This window comes from Engraulis encrasicolus, chromosome 13 (assembly GCF_034702125.1).
Source record: "Engraulis encrasicolus isolate BLACKSEA-1 chromosome 13, IST_EnEncr_1.0, whole genome shotgun sequence".
Classification (NCBI taxonomy): Eukaryota; Metazoa; Chordata; class Actinopteri; order Clupeiformes; family Engraulidae; genus Engraulis; species Engraulis encrasicolus.
The window spans coordinates 30,121,563-30,137,622 of NC_085869.1; the positions used below are offsets into that span (position 1 = coordinate 30,121,563).

General features: G+C 47.4%; 1 protein-coding gene across 17 annotated transcripts in view; it reads left to right on the forward strand.

Moving 5' to 3' along the window:
- The window catches only part of usp9 (ubiquitin specific peptidase 9), a 76,208-nt gene that overhangs the window by 51,173 nt on the left and 8,975 nt on the right, over positions 1-16,060 (forward strand). For all 17 annotated transcript variants that reach the window (XM_063213631.1, XM_063213645.1, XM_063213628.1 and 14 more), the window contains 16 exons: positions 1,393-1,518; positions 2,228-2,365; positions 2,682-2,848; positions 3,426-3,534; positions 3,833-3,979; positions 4,479-4,625; positions 6,081-6,288; positions 7,582-7,802; positions 8,820-9,010; positions 9,416-9,589; positions 9,873-10,014; positions 10,387-11,257; positions 13,272-13,395; positions 14,182-14,407; positions 14,909-15,038; positions 15,448-15,633. In XM_063213631.1, the coding sequence (XP_063069701.1) occupies positions 1,393-1,518; positions 2,228-2,365; positions 2,682-2,848; positions 3,426-3,534; positions 3,833-3,979; positions 4,479-4,625; positions 6,081-6,288; positions 7,582-7,802; positions 8,820-9,010; positions 9,416-9,589; positions 9,873-10,014; positions 10,387-11,257; positions 13,272-13,395; positions 14,182-14,407; positions 14,909-15,038; positions 15,448-15,633 (3,307 nt within the window). The remainder of the gene's footprint in view (positions 1-1,392; positions 1,519-2,227; positions 2,366-2,681; positions 2,849-3,425; positions 3,535-3,832; positions 3,980-4,478; positions 4,626-6,080; positions 6,289-7,581; positions 7,803-8,819; positions 9,011-9,415; positions 9,590-9,872; positions 10,015-10,386; positions 11,258-13,271; positions 13,396-14,181; positions 14,408-14,908; positions 15,039-15,447; positions 15,634-16,060) is intronic.

The window sequence follows — 16,060 nt, forward strand, 5'->3', positions numbered from 1 at the left end:
TAAGGTCAGTCCAGCACACGCACAGTACGCGCCCGCACACACACACACACACACACACACACACACACACACACACACACACACACACACACACAGGCACGCATACTGACGCACACCGTACAGAGCAGAAGGAAATCTTATTTCTGTCCCAGCGTCTGACCTTTCCCCATCACCCCCCTCCAGGACGCTTCTGCAAGGCCCATCAATCACACCAGGAGGGTCCTGAGCAGACCCCAAACTAGCCCCCGCCTTCCTCTGGAGCGACCACAACCTCCCCTCCCCCCCTCCTTCCTCTGCACCCTTCTCTTCCCAAATACATGCACACACAGTCACTCTTAAAAACGCACTCCCATATGTGTGTGCACGCACAACACACAAACGCACACACACCATGTTCACGCGTAAACGCACACACACGCACTCACGCACACACACGCACACACACATACGTACACACACCTTCTTTTCTCGCTTCTTGGCTTGGCCAAATGTCAGGAGGGGTGTTGGGTGTCCTCAGCAAAGCATAGCAAGATGGCATGCTCACTCACTCTCCCCGCCAGACTGAGCAGTATCACTCATTGTGTCTCACAAGGCCTCAGAACATTAAACCCACAGAAGTTAAAAACCTTCCCCTTCATTTTTGGGGGGTCAGGGAAGAGTTTCATTTTACGTGATTTGATTCAGACGCTTAGGTTTTAGTGTGTGTGTGTGTGTGCGCGTGTGCGCGTGTGTGCGTTTGTGTGTGTGTGTATGATGTGCATATTTCTCACAGTAGAATCCCTCTGCCAAAAAAATGCCTTCTTGCTTCCTCCCTCCACTTTCCTCTTACAGACACTGAAAAAGTAAAAAAAAATGTCTGCGCAATAGCTCTCTTGCAGTCCTACAAATCCTCCTCCTGCAGTCTCGTCTCACACTTGGCTCTTTGTCTACTGAACTGCTGCTGCTGTGAAGCTGTAGGGTCACTGTGGGTGTTCTGTGGAGTGTGAGGCTTGTCGGCGAGGATGGAGGATTCCACCACAACGCCCTTTTGCCCGAATATTTGTCTTTCCACCCCCTTGACCGATGCCTGTTGCCATGAACAATTGGGCAGTGTGGCGTGGGGGAGGGGGGGGTTGAGTATGAGCGTTTTTGATTATTTAGTTATTCTGAAGTCAGTTCTTCTGAAGTAGGCTCTAAAGACGACTGACACCAGGGACACATACACACAAATTTGCCAAGTGAAGTGAAATTGAACACTGAATTTTGCCTCTCTTCACTTTGCCCGTTTCGTCTCCATGTGTCCGTGGCGTTAGGCCCTCTGTATTCATGCACTAGGCCCGTTTGTGGCATCGTGGTTAAGTCGTCATACTGAACGTGTCTTGTGTGTTTTTCCTCCACCCTCTTTCTCCTCAGATCAACCAGGCCACCCATGACCAGGCGCTGGTGCTGCAGAATGCGCTGCAGAACATCCCCAACCCCTCGGCAGAGTGCATGCTGCGCAACGTGGCCATCCGCCTCGCGCAGCAGATCTCAGACGAGGTCAGTCTGGTCTCTACTCTTCCCCTCCGTACTTCTATGTGTCCGTCTGTCTGTCTGTCTGTCTGTCCATCTGTCCGTCTGTATCTTTGAGAATGTCTGCCTGTCTTTTTTTCTGTCAGGATGTATGTCTGTTGTAACTTTCACTCTTTATGTGTATGTTACAGTGTCTGTCAGTCTCTCTCTCTCTCTCTCTCTCTCTCTCTCTCTCTCTCTCTCTCTCTCTCTCTCTCTCTCTTTCTCTTTCTCTTTCTCTTTCTCTCTCTCTCTCTCTCTCTCTCTTGTCTGTCTATCTGTGTGTCCTCTCATCCCCTCTATTTTCTTACATTCTCCATCTGTCTGTGTCGTCCTCTCTCTCTTTTTTTCTCTGTCTGTCTGTCTGTCTCTCTCTGTCAGTCTGCCACTTAGCATGTCAGTCTGTCAGGATGTGTCTTTCTCATGGTGCCCGCTAGTTTCAAATGCTTTTGGCAGATGAGTCTACTACTGTGTAGAGATGGTGAGATCCAGTCAAGTTATCTAATCCTCTTATTCCCTCTTCAGTGCCTGGTGTTTGAGAGATATTAAATTCTGAATTGAATTGAACAAGATGACCGTGACCTTTTTGATGTCTGTGTGCGTTTTATTGGATTAGCTATTCTTTTTTCTTTTTCTTTTTTTTTTTTAATTTACAACTCATTCCGTCAATGGTGTTTTTTTCCTCGGCTTGCAACAGAACTTCTTCCAGGCCTCAAAGTACTTCCCAGACATCTGTGTGATTCGGGCCATACAGAAGATCGTCTGGGCCTCGGGCTGCGGCACTGTGCAGCTGGTCTTCAGCTCCAATGAGGAGATCAGCAAAATCTACGAGAAGGTGCTTTTCTGTTTCTGTTTGTATGTGTTCTTGTCCCCAAATATGGTGCTCTCACATACAAACTTAGAACGCTTTACTTCACCAGAGGACTGAGTAATGACAGTGTGACGGACAGGGTTTTTTTAACGTCAGTAGGGCACAGTCAGAATGTACTCGTAGATGGGGCAGATGTAACATTTTTATAAATACAGCTTTTGAGTTGAAGCATATAAATATTGCTGGTCTTGCCCTGCGGCCATCAATGTTTTCCGTCATACCATTGAGAGGTAAGGAAAACATACTAAGCGGTGTGCCTGTTTGTTCCCTGGGTCTGCAGACGAACGCAGGTAATGAGCCGGATGCGGAGGATGAGCAGGTGTGCTGCGAGGCGCTGGAGGTCATGACCCTGTGCTTCGCCCTGACGCCCACCGCCCTTGACGCCCTCAGCAAGGAGAAGGCCTGGCAGACCTTCATCATCGACCTGCTGCTGCACTGCCAGAGCAAGTCAGTAGCACACACACACACACACTCCATATAGCACCCACTCGCACTGTATTCATGTTGAAAGGAGAAGGGAACAGAAAAGTACCCTACAGTCAAAGACACGCACCATAAAGCGCACACTTTGCATTCTTTTTTAGCGTAGGCTGCTCTTCATGTCCCTTCTGCTTTGAAATAATCCGCCTGACAGTAACGTTTTATTATTCAGATCTAGGCCTGATTTTATGAAGCCTTTAGGTCTTAGCTAAGCAAGCTTTGCTGTTCTGTGCTATGACTTAATATTTTGTGTGCACATCTTTAGTTTGCTTGCTTGTTTGTTGGCAAGCTAGAGCAAGTAAGTATACTCGACGTTGCACACTGTAACTCTTCACCAAAGGAAATGCCACACATGACGGCAAAGTTTCTTTAAAGTTCAGCACAGTTTCTTGTTAGGCTTTATATGATCCAGCCTCTTAAGTTTAGCAGAGAAGCTGTAATGCCTTAATATTCTTTGATTGTGTGTTTTTGTTTACTTGCTTGTTAATTGTTATATTATATGTATGTCTTTATTTAAATGTGGCGTGTTGTGTGGTCCCCTCAGGTCTGTGCGTCAGATGGCCCAGGAGCAGTTCTTTCTCATGGCCACCAGGTGCTGCATGGGCCACCGTCCCCTCCTCTTCTTCATCACCCTCCTCTTCACTGTTTTAGGAGTGAGTATCTCTCTCTTTCTCTCCCTGAGGTCCCCCCCCCCCCACACACACACACACACACACACACCCTCTCTTAGCTCTTAGAAGTGGACATAGCACACAGCATCGACCTCCTCTTCACTGCTCCAGGAATGAGAACCACACACACAAGTAGGATCACACACACACACATACATTCTCATGGGTGTCCCCCTGGGTTGAACATGCATGTCAGAAATGCCACCAGAGTGTGCATGTACTATATGTGTATGTGTGTTGCCTGTGTTTGAACCTCCCCTTTGTGTCTTGTCTTCCTCAGAGCACTGCAAAGGAGCGTGCAAAGCACGCTGGAGATTACTTCACTCTTCTAAGGCACTTGCTCAACTACGCATACAACAGTAACATCAACCTCCCCAACGCAGAGGTGCTGCTCAACAACGAGATCGACTGGCTCAAGAGAATCAGGGTAGGCAACCCCCGAAGCACATAAATGAAAGAAATGGTAGACCTCTTCACACTCCAAATTCCAACGAATAGGAGAATACATTTAAAAAGGTTGGAATGTGCACACCTGTACTTTGTTAGAACCCCTGAAACACTTTATTAATGTGGGACCAAGACAACCAAGCATGGACACAAGGGCTGGGAATCGGTCCAGATTTCCTTGATCAATATTATTCCGATCCAAGAGGTCACAATTCACTTCGATTTGATCCAATTCGATATCGATCTATCCAATGTAATGTTACAAGATAGTGTCTTCCCTGTCAAACATGTAATGAAGAGACTTGTCTCTATAGTTCTCTTGTTTTATAAAATGTTAACTGCTGAATGTTGCATTTGCTCAGGTGTTGTCTACCTGCCGTGTTCTGCAAGGTGTAGGTACAGCATCTAGTGAAGGTATAGCTTTTGTTGAATCATGCTGCATTCCTGATGCGTTGCTGTGTGCCTCCCGTGCTCTCTAGGATGAGGTGAAGCGGAGCGGGGAGACGGGGGTAGAGGAGACCATCCTGGAGGGCCACCTGGGTGTCACCAAGGAGCTGCTGGCCTTCCAGACGGCCGAGAAGAAGTACTACATCGGCTGCGAGAAGGGAGGCGCCAACCTCATCAAGGTAGCTCAGGCCACTTGGTAGTGGAACCAAACCATTTAGGATGTAGCTGCACATGAAACATATTCACTAGATACAAACGTATGATACAACGTTCAAACATACAAATATATGATGGAACATTCAAATGCTCATTAGATGCCTGCTTCATGAATTCAATTAACATGAGTTTTGCAAAAGCATTTGTGAATGGCCGGCATACATTCTGGAAATAAACCACTAAAAAGCATTTGTGAATGGCCTGCATACATTCTGGAAATAAACCACTAAAAAATATGACTTACTCGAACTTAAATGCACACCTCTTTCACACAAACTAAATTCACTTCAATAGTGAAGCTATAACTGTTAGAATTAGGCCAGGGACATGCTTGCTCTGTGTCTTAAGGCCAATATATACTTATTGGCGCTGACGGTTGCAGAGCCTGTGCAACCGTCTGTGCGCGGCCACGCCCCCCGCAGAGGCTCTGCAACCGTCATCGCGCGCCTCAAGAAAATCCTGACTACACGTCAGAAGGTTGCGACGAAGGTCGCAGAGGAAAGGCGCTGTGATTGGTCGTCTCGCTACTTCCTTGTTCTCGTGGCAGCACAGTTCTCCGGTAGTTCACGAGAGCCAAACTGTCAATATTCTGTGAAATATGAACGCCTTCTTTCTAATGTGTGTAAATAAATGAAGCTACAATGTCTGAATTAGTAAGTAACAAACAAGCAATACATCAGTTTCGCACTCGCGGCACAAAACCTGCAGTCTGACTACTGTACTGTAGCTTTGTAGCCATGTAGCCAAATGTGGCTAACGACATGAGACCTCGTGCGCAGATCTTTAACATCAACAGTGGTTAGCGACCAGAACCAACGGGCGCCGTTGCTGAACTATAATCTGCCCTTTAAAGTATGTCTGCAACCGAGTGCACATACTTGCTTCAGGCCAACCGGAGCACTTCGCTCGATACTGGAGGTATCATCTAGGGGGCAGATACCCAATAGGGCTCTCATTAATGTCCTCCATTGTTTGACTCTACAGCGACCTCAACATTAAACTTAGGAGGGTCGCCCCTCGCAGTTCTGTCTATTGCACCGTACTGCGTACCTTGTCAGGTGTTCTCTCTCGTGTAAAATTGACACAAAATGTACCCGCGCACGAATACCCTGCAGCAAGCATGTCCTGGGTCTTATTCTGAGCCTCTGGCTGAGAAGTATGTTGAGTGGAAGTATGAGTAGAAGTTATGTAATGCCTTTTTTACTGCTGCGTTTTATACGAGCATTTCTGTAATGCAGAATTCTGAAGTTGGAATAGTTTTATGATGGCATGCATTAACACACCCCAGCTGTGCATAACTTACCATAAAACGAGTTGAACTGATATCGAGCATATTGAATGCATTATATTGATTGATGGTTAATGAGAAATGTAAGCATGCTAAAACACCTGTCCCTTTGACGCCTCCCCTCTCCTAGGAGCTGATCGATGACTTCATATTCCCGGCGTCCAATGTGTACCTGCAGTACATGAAGAGCGGCGAGTTCCCCACGGAGCAGGCCATCCCCGTCTGCAGCAGCCCCGCCACCATCAACGCCGGCTTCGAGCTGCTCGTGGCCCTCGCCGTGGGCTGCGTTCGCAACCTCAAGCAGATTGTGGACACGCTCACAGAGATGTATTACCTAAGTAAGGGAACATGCGCTGAAGCAGGCGCGCGTGCGCGCACACACACACACACACACACACACACACACACACACACACACACACACACACACACAACCTAGACACAGGCATACACACATGCACACACACGCATACGTGCACACACACACACAGATTGTGGGCACGCTCACCGTGATGTATTACCTAAGAGAACACCACTCTGAAACAGACACACACACGGTCCTCCTTAGGTCATACATCTCTGTGAGCATGCCCATAGTCTATAACATGTTTATTATATGGTTGTATTTAAGCAGCCTTTTTGGAGGATGACCCGTGACAGCAGTCATTGATAACCAGCACATTCAGTGATGATCAATCATGTATATGCCTAATTTAAACAAACATCTTAAGACAGGTAAGGAAAGGAATAAAATGAGTGGTGGTGTTTGGCAACATCAGTCAAATTCACATACTCCAGCCCTTGTAACGAACTAATTTATTGCAACAGTGCACACTGTACAACAATCCAGCAGCGCATATTCATTATTCTCAGTAGCAGCAGGTCTCCTGTGACAGTATTTACAAACAACCTTAAGGTGGAATGGGCTGTTGATTGTTGAGTGGCTTACTACAGGGCTGTGAAGTGTAGCGGTGACATATATTTCAGGGGCCCAGGAAGAAGGGGGGTAGCAAAACGACACCCGACTACTCAACCGCCCCCCTCCCAGAAGTCGGTCAAGCTATGCTGGCAAGTTGCAGCATGTTAACAGCTCTCAAAATAAAACACTGACTATACTGTTTCGGTTATGCCAGTTCCACATAATGGAAGAGGGAGGAGGGGTCGTTTTATTATGAAAGCTGATCGCTGTTAAAAGTGATGACTTGAGGTATTGAGTAAACGAGCTGGAAAGCCCCAATATTTCCTCTATGTAATGGAAGGATCAGGTCATCAGCAGCATCACGAATTAAGACTAATGTTCATAATAATGATGTTAATCTTAATATTATCGTTAAAATTGAAAACACTTGCAAACTGATGTACAGTGTCAAACTCTTATGAATGAACAACGGTATTGTGCATAAAATGCGAAAATGCATTGATCAGGAAAATACATTTTTTTGTCGGCCATGATTGTTTTCTTGTAAGAAAGGATATCAACACTGAGCTTAAGTTATTAAGTCCTCCGGAGTCCATTCTACCTGTTCTTCGTGGGTGTTTTTGTACAGGGTTGTATGCACTTAACTCTGGGGTTAATGTGAAATTAATCAATTGGTGTGCGCATGTGCGTGCGCGTGCGCGACCTCTTCTAGGTTGTGAAGCACTTACGGAGTGGGAGTACCTGCCGCCGGTGGGTCCACGGCCCACCAAGGGCTTTGTGGGGCTGAAGAACGCGGGGGCTACGTGCTACATGAACTCCGTCATCCAGCAGCTCTACATGATCCCGCCCATCCGCAACGGCATCCTGGCCATCGAGGGCACTGGCAGCGACGTGGACGACGACATGTCAGGGGACGAGAAGCAGGACAACGAGGTGAGGACAGGAGACACACACACCACACACACACACATACACACACACAAAGGTGGACGAGCACAAACAGGCACAGGTAATATATGCTTGCGCACACACTCCGTCTCAGCTCAGTTTTGCCGTCATCAGGTAGACCCACTGGTCTTTGTTATAAGCTGCACATTGTAATTCACTAAACGAAAGGAAAGAATATATGCAGCCTGTGTATCAGGCAGTTTGGCCTGGAACACAAAAATGACAAAGGTGTCTTGGATAATCTCTGAGATCACTTGCGGTGAGGCAGGGCCTGGCAAGCTCCCTTTTTTGCACAGATTTTCGTGAAGCCATTTCTCGGTCAGCAGCACCTTGTTTAGGGTATTTTTTTCTTCTCTGCCTGGTTTTGATAAATCGAGTCACAAGATCAGCTGCAAGGGAATAACTCGGGACGGAGGAAATGGTTCCAGGAAGGAACTATTGGAGAGCTGGTTTGGCAATGGCTCCATAGAGAAGTTTTTCCTGAAATGTTTCTAATGCAGTTACGGTGGTAGCTGAGACCTGACCTGTGCTTGCTTCACAAACCTGTGCTTGTCTGGCTGAACAGTGTGTCTAACATTGTTATTCTTTGGGCAGGTAAGACAGCTGCTGTCGTGTTTGGCTGCCGTGTGCTAAATGCACGCAGCTCTCTGGCCTCTTTGTCATACTGTTTGCCTTCCAATGCAGTTACGGCTCTGAAAGGAGCCGCTATTTTGATGAAGGGAGGAAGAGTAGAGAGGAAAGTGCGATACAATCTCAGCAAATGTAACTTGATACGGGAGAGCCATCTCTATGCCAACCTCTAGAGCCTGATGTCCTCACAGGATGAATTGAAATGCAGCGATGTACGCCCCGAGTGTAATGCCCAAATAATAAAAATGGAGACAAATACAACTCCTAGAGCCTCCTAGAGCAAGATGACACATCACAGCCAAGACAGCCCCAATCTGTCTTTTAGCTCCGAAAATGTAAATGCAACGGTTTATTTCTCCATCCCTCTCGCAGAGCAATGTGGACCCGCGGGACGAGGTGTTCAGCTACCATCACCAGTTTGACGACAAGCCGTCCCTCAGCAAGGCGGAGGACAGGAAGGAGTACAACATTGGTGTCTTGCGCCACCTGCAGGTCATCTTCGGTCACCTGGCCGCCTCGCGCCTCCAGTACTACGTGCCCCGGGGATTCTGGAAGCAGTTCAGGTGAGTCGGGCTCCACTGACAGACACCTCCTGCTGCTCTCGGGACATGAGTGGTGTAATTGAAGTAGGAGCATGAACTGTGGTTGAACATCCACATTGCACCTTTTACAAAAAGTCTTGTGTAAGAATGGTCACACAAAATACATTTGGTACTAAAGCAGACATGTGGCATTCTTAATCACCCAGATTCATTCATCCAGTCATGTTTCGTTCAGTCTTTGTTGTGTAAATGGATGGTGCTTTGCCTCTTAGTTCACTATACAACAAACAGCTAACAGGCCAAGAAATGTAGACACTTATTCAAAGATGTACTGACCATTTCTACAATGACTGTGCAAATGAGAAACCAAGTAATAGTTCAGTGTGTTTAGCTACTGACCAGAGACGTGGTCTCTTCTTGTGCTAGGTTATGGGGTGAGCCGGTAAACCTGCGGGAGCAGCACGATGCACTGGAGTTCTTCAACTCGCTGGTGGACAGCCTGGACGAGGCCCTGAAGGCCCTGGGCCACCCGGCCATGCTCAGCAAGGTCCTGGGAGGCTCCTTCGCCGACCAGAAGATCTGCCAAGGATGTCCTCACAGGTGCGGCTCCTTCAAAGTCCCTTTTTACTCTTTAAGTGTTTATATATATATATATATATATATATATATATATATATAATTGTACACAACATTTTGTTTGTGATTCAGCCACTTTCACTTCATTAATGGGTAATTTGTTGTTGCCGTGCGCAGTGAAAGCTTTTCAACTGCTTCCATCCCCAGTTTTCCTTTGGGATCCCCCCACAGGACATACTTCTGTGCTGTAGGAGTTCCTCTCTTTTTTCTCATATGTATATTTATCATATTTTGTCTCTCTATACAGATATGAATGTGAGGAGTCATTCACCACACTGAATGTAGATATCAGGAACCACCAGAACCTTCTGGACTCCATGGAGCAGTACGTGAAGGGAGACCTGCTGGAGGGGGCCAACGCCTATCACTGTGAGAAGTGCAACAAGAAGGTGGGTTTCTGCTCTTGGGCCGGGGAAATTCTGCATAATTCTGTTTGCAGAAACTTTGCCCAGCTAACTATAGTCTTTTGAGAGAAAGTACAATGTGTGTGGTTTTAATATCGTAAATCTTAAAGCAGATGCCCAATGAAATTAAAAACTGGCCATACTAATTTTCTAACCAGTTGGGCCACTACACGCAGCTCCACTGTGTGAAGAAATTAATTTCTGCAGCTGCTCCAGTAAAGTGTGTGTGTGTGTGTGTGTGTGTGTGTGTGTGTGTGTGTGTGTGTGTGTGTGTGTGTGTGTGTGTGTGTGTGTGTGTGTGTGTGTGTGTGTGTGTGTGTGTGTGTGTGTGTGTGTGTGTGTGTGTGTGTTTTCCAGGTGGACACGGTGAAAAGGCTGCTCATCAAGAAGCTCCCTCCTGTGCTAGCCATCCAGCTGAAGCGCTTCGATTACGACTGGGAGCGCGAGTGCGCCATCAAGTTCAACGACTACTTCGAGTTCCCACGCGAGCTGGACATGGAGCCCTACACGGTGGCCGGCGTGGCCAAGCTGGAAGGCTCGTCCGACTCCTCCAGCCCCGACAGCCAGACGCCGCGGTCTGACGACCCCAAGGACAACCCCCCGCTCCCGGCCGACTCGCCCCAGCCGCCCGAGTCCCCCCAGCCCCCGCCCGTGGTGGTGGTGGACCCCCAGTCCCCCAGCTCGCGCTACCGCCTGGTGGGTGTGCTGGTTCACTCGGGCCAGGCCAGCGGTGGGCATTACTACTCGTACGTCATCCACCGCGGCGAGGGGGGCAGCCTGGGCGGCGGCGGAGGGGGCGGGGTCGGGGCCACGGACAGCGAGCGCAACCGCTGGTACAAGTTCGACGACGGCGAGGTGACAGAGTGCAAGATGGACGACGACGAGGAGATGAAGAACCAGTGCTTTGGCGGCGAGTACATGGGCGAGGTGTTCGACCACATGATGAAGCGCATGTCCTACCGCCGGCAGAAGCGCTGGTGGAACGCCTACATCCTCTTCTACGAGCGCATGGACGTGCCCGACCGCGACGGCGAGCTGGTCAAGTACATCCAGGAGCTGACGCTGGGCAGCAAGCCCAACCAGATCAAGATGCCCGGCGCCATCGAGTGCAGTGTGCGCAAGCAGAACGTGCAGTTCATGCACAACCGCATGCAGTACAGCCTGGAGTACTTCCAGTTCATGAAGAAGCTGCTGACGTGTAACAGCGTCTACCTGAACCCTCCGCCAGGTGAGGCGCTTTCCACCCTTTTCATTTTATTTTCAACTCAAATCCTTTTGTTGTCTTTCATTCATTCACTGCACTTGGAAAAAGGGAAAGTCACACTGTTTATTATGCGTTTATGAGTCACCTGTGCAAGGGGGCAGCTCAACAAATGCCCCAAGGTAGCATTAGGGGTTTGACATAAGGTAGCTCAGTCATGGAGGAGGATGGAACAGAGTTCTGGGTTTTCACTTCACACCTGTTTGGTGGTTTTAGGAACCAAATCGGTAACCCTCGGGGTCACACAATAGTGGCATGCCACGCCAAGGCTTTTATGTGAGGAGGTAACTGTAGCTTTCTGCTCGTAATGTGGCCTCTTCACTAGTAGAATCCTTTGTGTGATCCTTGGTTACAGTCATACAGACGCTGGCTACTCCCAGTCCACAGGTTAGGCCGGAGATATGCTTGCTGTGGGCCTTAAAGGAGCACTTCTGCCAATGTCAATATGCTGTTGTATTGCTCACGCTACCCTTGGCTGAAGTTACCCTTTACATTTCTCAAATGGCCGAGTGCACATACTTTCTTCCTGGAGCACTTTGCATGATACTGGCGGTATCATCTAGAGGGCAGAAAGCCAACGGGGATCTCTTTTAATCTTTTCCACAATTTTTTGACACTACTGCGAACTCAACATGGAAGTTTGGAAGATCGCCTCTTGCGGTTTTGTCCATATTGCACCGTACGCAAGCATCTGGTTACATTGTGACTAGTCCTCTACCGCGTGCAAAAATGACATAAAATTCGCATAATACGTTCATGCATGAACAGTGCACGTTAACACGTATCCTGCAGCAAGCATATCCCCGGCCTTCAATTGTTTGATAAGATGAAGTAGTTTCAATGCATTTATTGAAGAGCCCATGTTAGATACTCCTTTCAATCTCCACTGTTGAGAGGCTAATGATCCAAATCCTCTCTGAGTACCGCGCTTGTTCTCAGACTCAGGTTAATGTGGGTAAAGATACCATGGAGGAGGTGCATGAAGTACCATCTGAGCAGACTGAGGCCAGTGAAGGGGCTGAGATGAGGATGTGTGGGGCTAGCCTCTGCAGTGCTGGTGCCTGCTGGTGTTCTTCTAGAGGAGCGAATATGTGGCAATGTATTATTAATGTAGATAATGTAACCCCCCAGCGCCGTGCTCTACTGACTGAACTCCAACTCTTAAGGTCCTCAGTCAGTCAACCGTTTGAGATGGAGTACCTCTTGTGATTGATGTCGAGTGCTCTTGTTGTTGCACGATGTGTGAGCGTGTACAATGAGTTTGGTCAATTACTGACACAAAATGATAATTTATCATTGATCAGATGATAAAATACATTTCTTTGTCAGAGGCTGATACACATTTTGATGGAAAAAGCTAAAATATCCCCCCCTGCTGTGTGTCTGTGTCCTACTCTTTCTGGTTTGTACTGACAAATGCACAAGCAATCAAGCAAGATTCAGACCCAAGGCATGATGTCCAACTTGGCAAGCCCTGTCTGTCTGTCTGTCTGTCTGTCTGTCTGTCTGTCTGTCTGTCTGTCTGTGTGTGTCTCTCTCTCTCTCTCTCTCTCTCTCTCTCTCTCTCTCTCTCTCTCTCTCTCTCTCTCTCTCGTGATTGAACCCAATCTCAGCAGAAGGAGCTCTCGTCTGCAGCGTTAATGAAGCAGTTTGATTTCCTCTTGGGCTTGCTCAGGGGAATATTAAGCATCTCGATTATCTTAATTCAGATCTTCTCTCCAACTCAGACACTCCCCAACCAGTCCCACACACACACACACACACACACACACACACACACACACACACACACACACACACACACACACACACACACACACACACACACACACACACACACACACACACACACACACACACACACACACCACCCCATCAGGCTCTGCAGCAATAGGGTTGTACTCTCATTTTTTGGCTCTGAATATTTCGATTTGGAGTGTTAATTTCTGCTAAAACGCTGGCTTATTTGGCTGTCATTTAGGACAAGATCATCTTCTGCCCGAGGCGGAGGAGATCGCAATGATCAGCATTCAGCTGGCCGCACGCTTCCTCTTCAGCACCGGGTTCCACACCAAGAAGGTGGTGAGAGGCCCGGCCAGTGACTGGTAAGAGACTCTGTGTGTGTGCGAGTGCATGTGCGCACGCTCTGTCCGGGGTTTTTCAGTCCTGTCTCGTTCTGTTTCTATTTCTATGACTAGCCCATAGCTTGAATTCAGAGATCTCACAGTCTACAGACTTTTAGCGTGTGCTTGTGCGTGTGTGATTTGAGATGGTGGATGATGTTTTAGGAAGACAGGATTTCCAAAGTTACCAAATACTACTATCCATCTCCTTTCTCCACATCTCACCTACCAGGTTGCTGGGTGGACACTCAAATTGCCTTATATGATGAAATACACTTTCACATTTACACACGTCCTCATCTAAAACAATGAGGTGGACAAACAATAGCCTCTTCTCAGGCCTTCCAAGCTGCTGTACAAAGCTAAACTTCTATTTGTGGCCTAATGCCAAACGCCTCCTGTATCTTCTTTTTTTATGTGCCCCAAAAATTCGGCAACCAAAAATATTTGGCCAAAAACGAAAAAAAGACACTTTTGCCTTTCAGCCACGTGAGTGGCTGAATCGGAGGCATAGAAAATAAATTGAAAATAGGCATTAATGAAACTAATTTCAGTTCTACTGTAACATTTGAAGATTTCAAATAAACATTTATTTTCTTTAAAAAACTTAATTTAAAAACTGTGAAAAACCTAACTTTTGATCACTTTTAACTGAACTGTAGTACTCCTTTGGTTTGGTTTTCGGCCAAGTGAGTAATTATTATTCGGTTTCGGCCACAAACTTTCATATCGGTGCATCTCTAATTTTTTCCCTTCCCCTCTCTCCAGGTATGATGCCCTGTGCATCCTGCTGAGGCACAGTAAGAATGTACGCTACTGGTTTGCACATAACGTCCTCTTCGCCTTCCCCACCCGCTTCTCCGAGTACCTGCTGGAGTGCCCCAGCGCCGAGGTGCGGGGGGCCTTCGCCAAGCTCATAGTATTTATTGCGCACTTCTCCCTGCAAGACGGACCATGCCCCTCACCGATTGCCTCGCCAGGGCCCTCCAGTCAGGTGAGCAGGACGTTTCCAGGGGTGCTTTGGGGTGGGGAGGGGTTGGAGGTGTAGTACCCTTACTCCAGTGTCAAATCCGTATTCTGTAAACTGAGGTCTGTGTGTCTGTGATGCCACTCTCTTGCATTAATTGCTTGTTACCCTCTTTCCACCCTCATAACTTGCAAAAATCATACTTGAAAAAAGTGGAAATTGAAATACACAGTTTAATGCAAATTAGTAATGAAGATGACGTTAGTTTAAGGCCACGTATTGCAACCTGAAAACCTGTTACTGTTTTGATTTAGATTTTTATAGTCTCATCTTTCGTATATTTACTAAATCTTCTTTGTCGCTTGTTCTTAATCTCTCTCTCTCCTTCTCTCTCCCTCTCTCTCTCTGCACTGTTTTAGATGATGAGGTTGCTTTTTTCTGAATTGATTTTTTTTTTTTTTTTATTGCGGTGGGTCTTTTTTAATATGACAATGTACAATTAATTCTCTCTCTCGCTCCCTCCCCTAGGCCTGTGATAACCTGAGCCTAAGTGACCACCTGTTGCGTGCGGTTCTCAATCTGCTGCGGAGAGAGGTGTCTGAGCACGGCCGCCACCTGCAGCAGTACTTCAACCTCTTCGTCATGTACGCCAACCTGGGTAAGCACCTTCCACACTTCCACTCAACTGCACCTGTTCCACTGGACTCCTTTCTTTGCCTCCCTTCCTCCCTCCATCCATCCTCTTTTTCCCCCCAATCCTCCCTCCTTACTTCTCTCCCTCCTCTCAATCCTCCATCCTTACTTCTCTCCCTCCTCTCAATCTCCCTCCCTCCTTCCTTCCTCCTGTTTTTCCTTCAGCCCATTCTCACTCCTCCTACCTCCTTTTCCTCAGGCTCGCCTGTTTCCTCTTCAACTACAACACCTGACGCTGTCTGTTCTCTGTTGTTCTCAGTTGCTCCTGGTTACTAAATACAGTATGTGTGTGTTGCTTTTGTGTGCGTGTGTGTTGCTTTTGTGTGCGTGTGTGTTGCTTTTGTGTGCGTGTGTGTTGCTTTTGTGTGTGTCAGGCCTTGCGGAGAAGACCCAGCTGTTGAAGCTCGGTGTGCCCGCCACCTTCATGCTGGTGGCCCTGGACGAGGGCCCCGGGCCGCCCATCAAGTACCAGTACGCCGAGCTGGGCAAGCTCTTCACCGTGGTGTCCCAGCTGGTGCGCTGCTGCGACGTGGCCTCACGCATGCAGTCCTCCATTAATGGTAAGTTTTTGTGTGTGTCTTGTCTCTCTGTGTCTGTGTGTCTCTTTGTGTTTGTTTGTCTCTTCTTCCAACTCTGTTCCATGGTCATTCGTCTCTCTCCCGTCTCTACCCTGTTTTTCAGTGTGTCGTTACAAGTGGTTGTAAAATCTTAGCCAGAACACAATCGCACATGCTTCTATCCCAAACATTTATCATGCAAGTGATAATCTAACATAATCTAACACAAATGCTATCCATGATGACTTTTATTATAATTATACTGTTTGTTGGAAGTTGCTTTGTGGCTATGGCTCATAAATGTGTTTAAGGCAGAAATGGCAGATTTATTTTTTTCAGTCTGATCTTGGTATTTTATTTGCATTATTGGATGAGATATAGCATATAAGTTATATCGCCTGTGTTGCTCATATGTACATATGAATGCAAG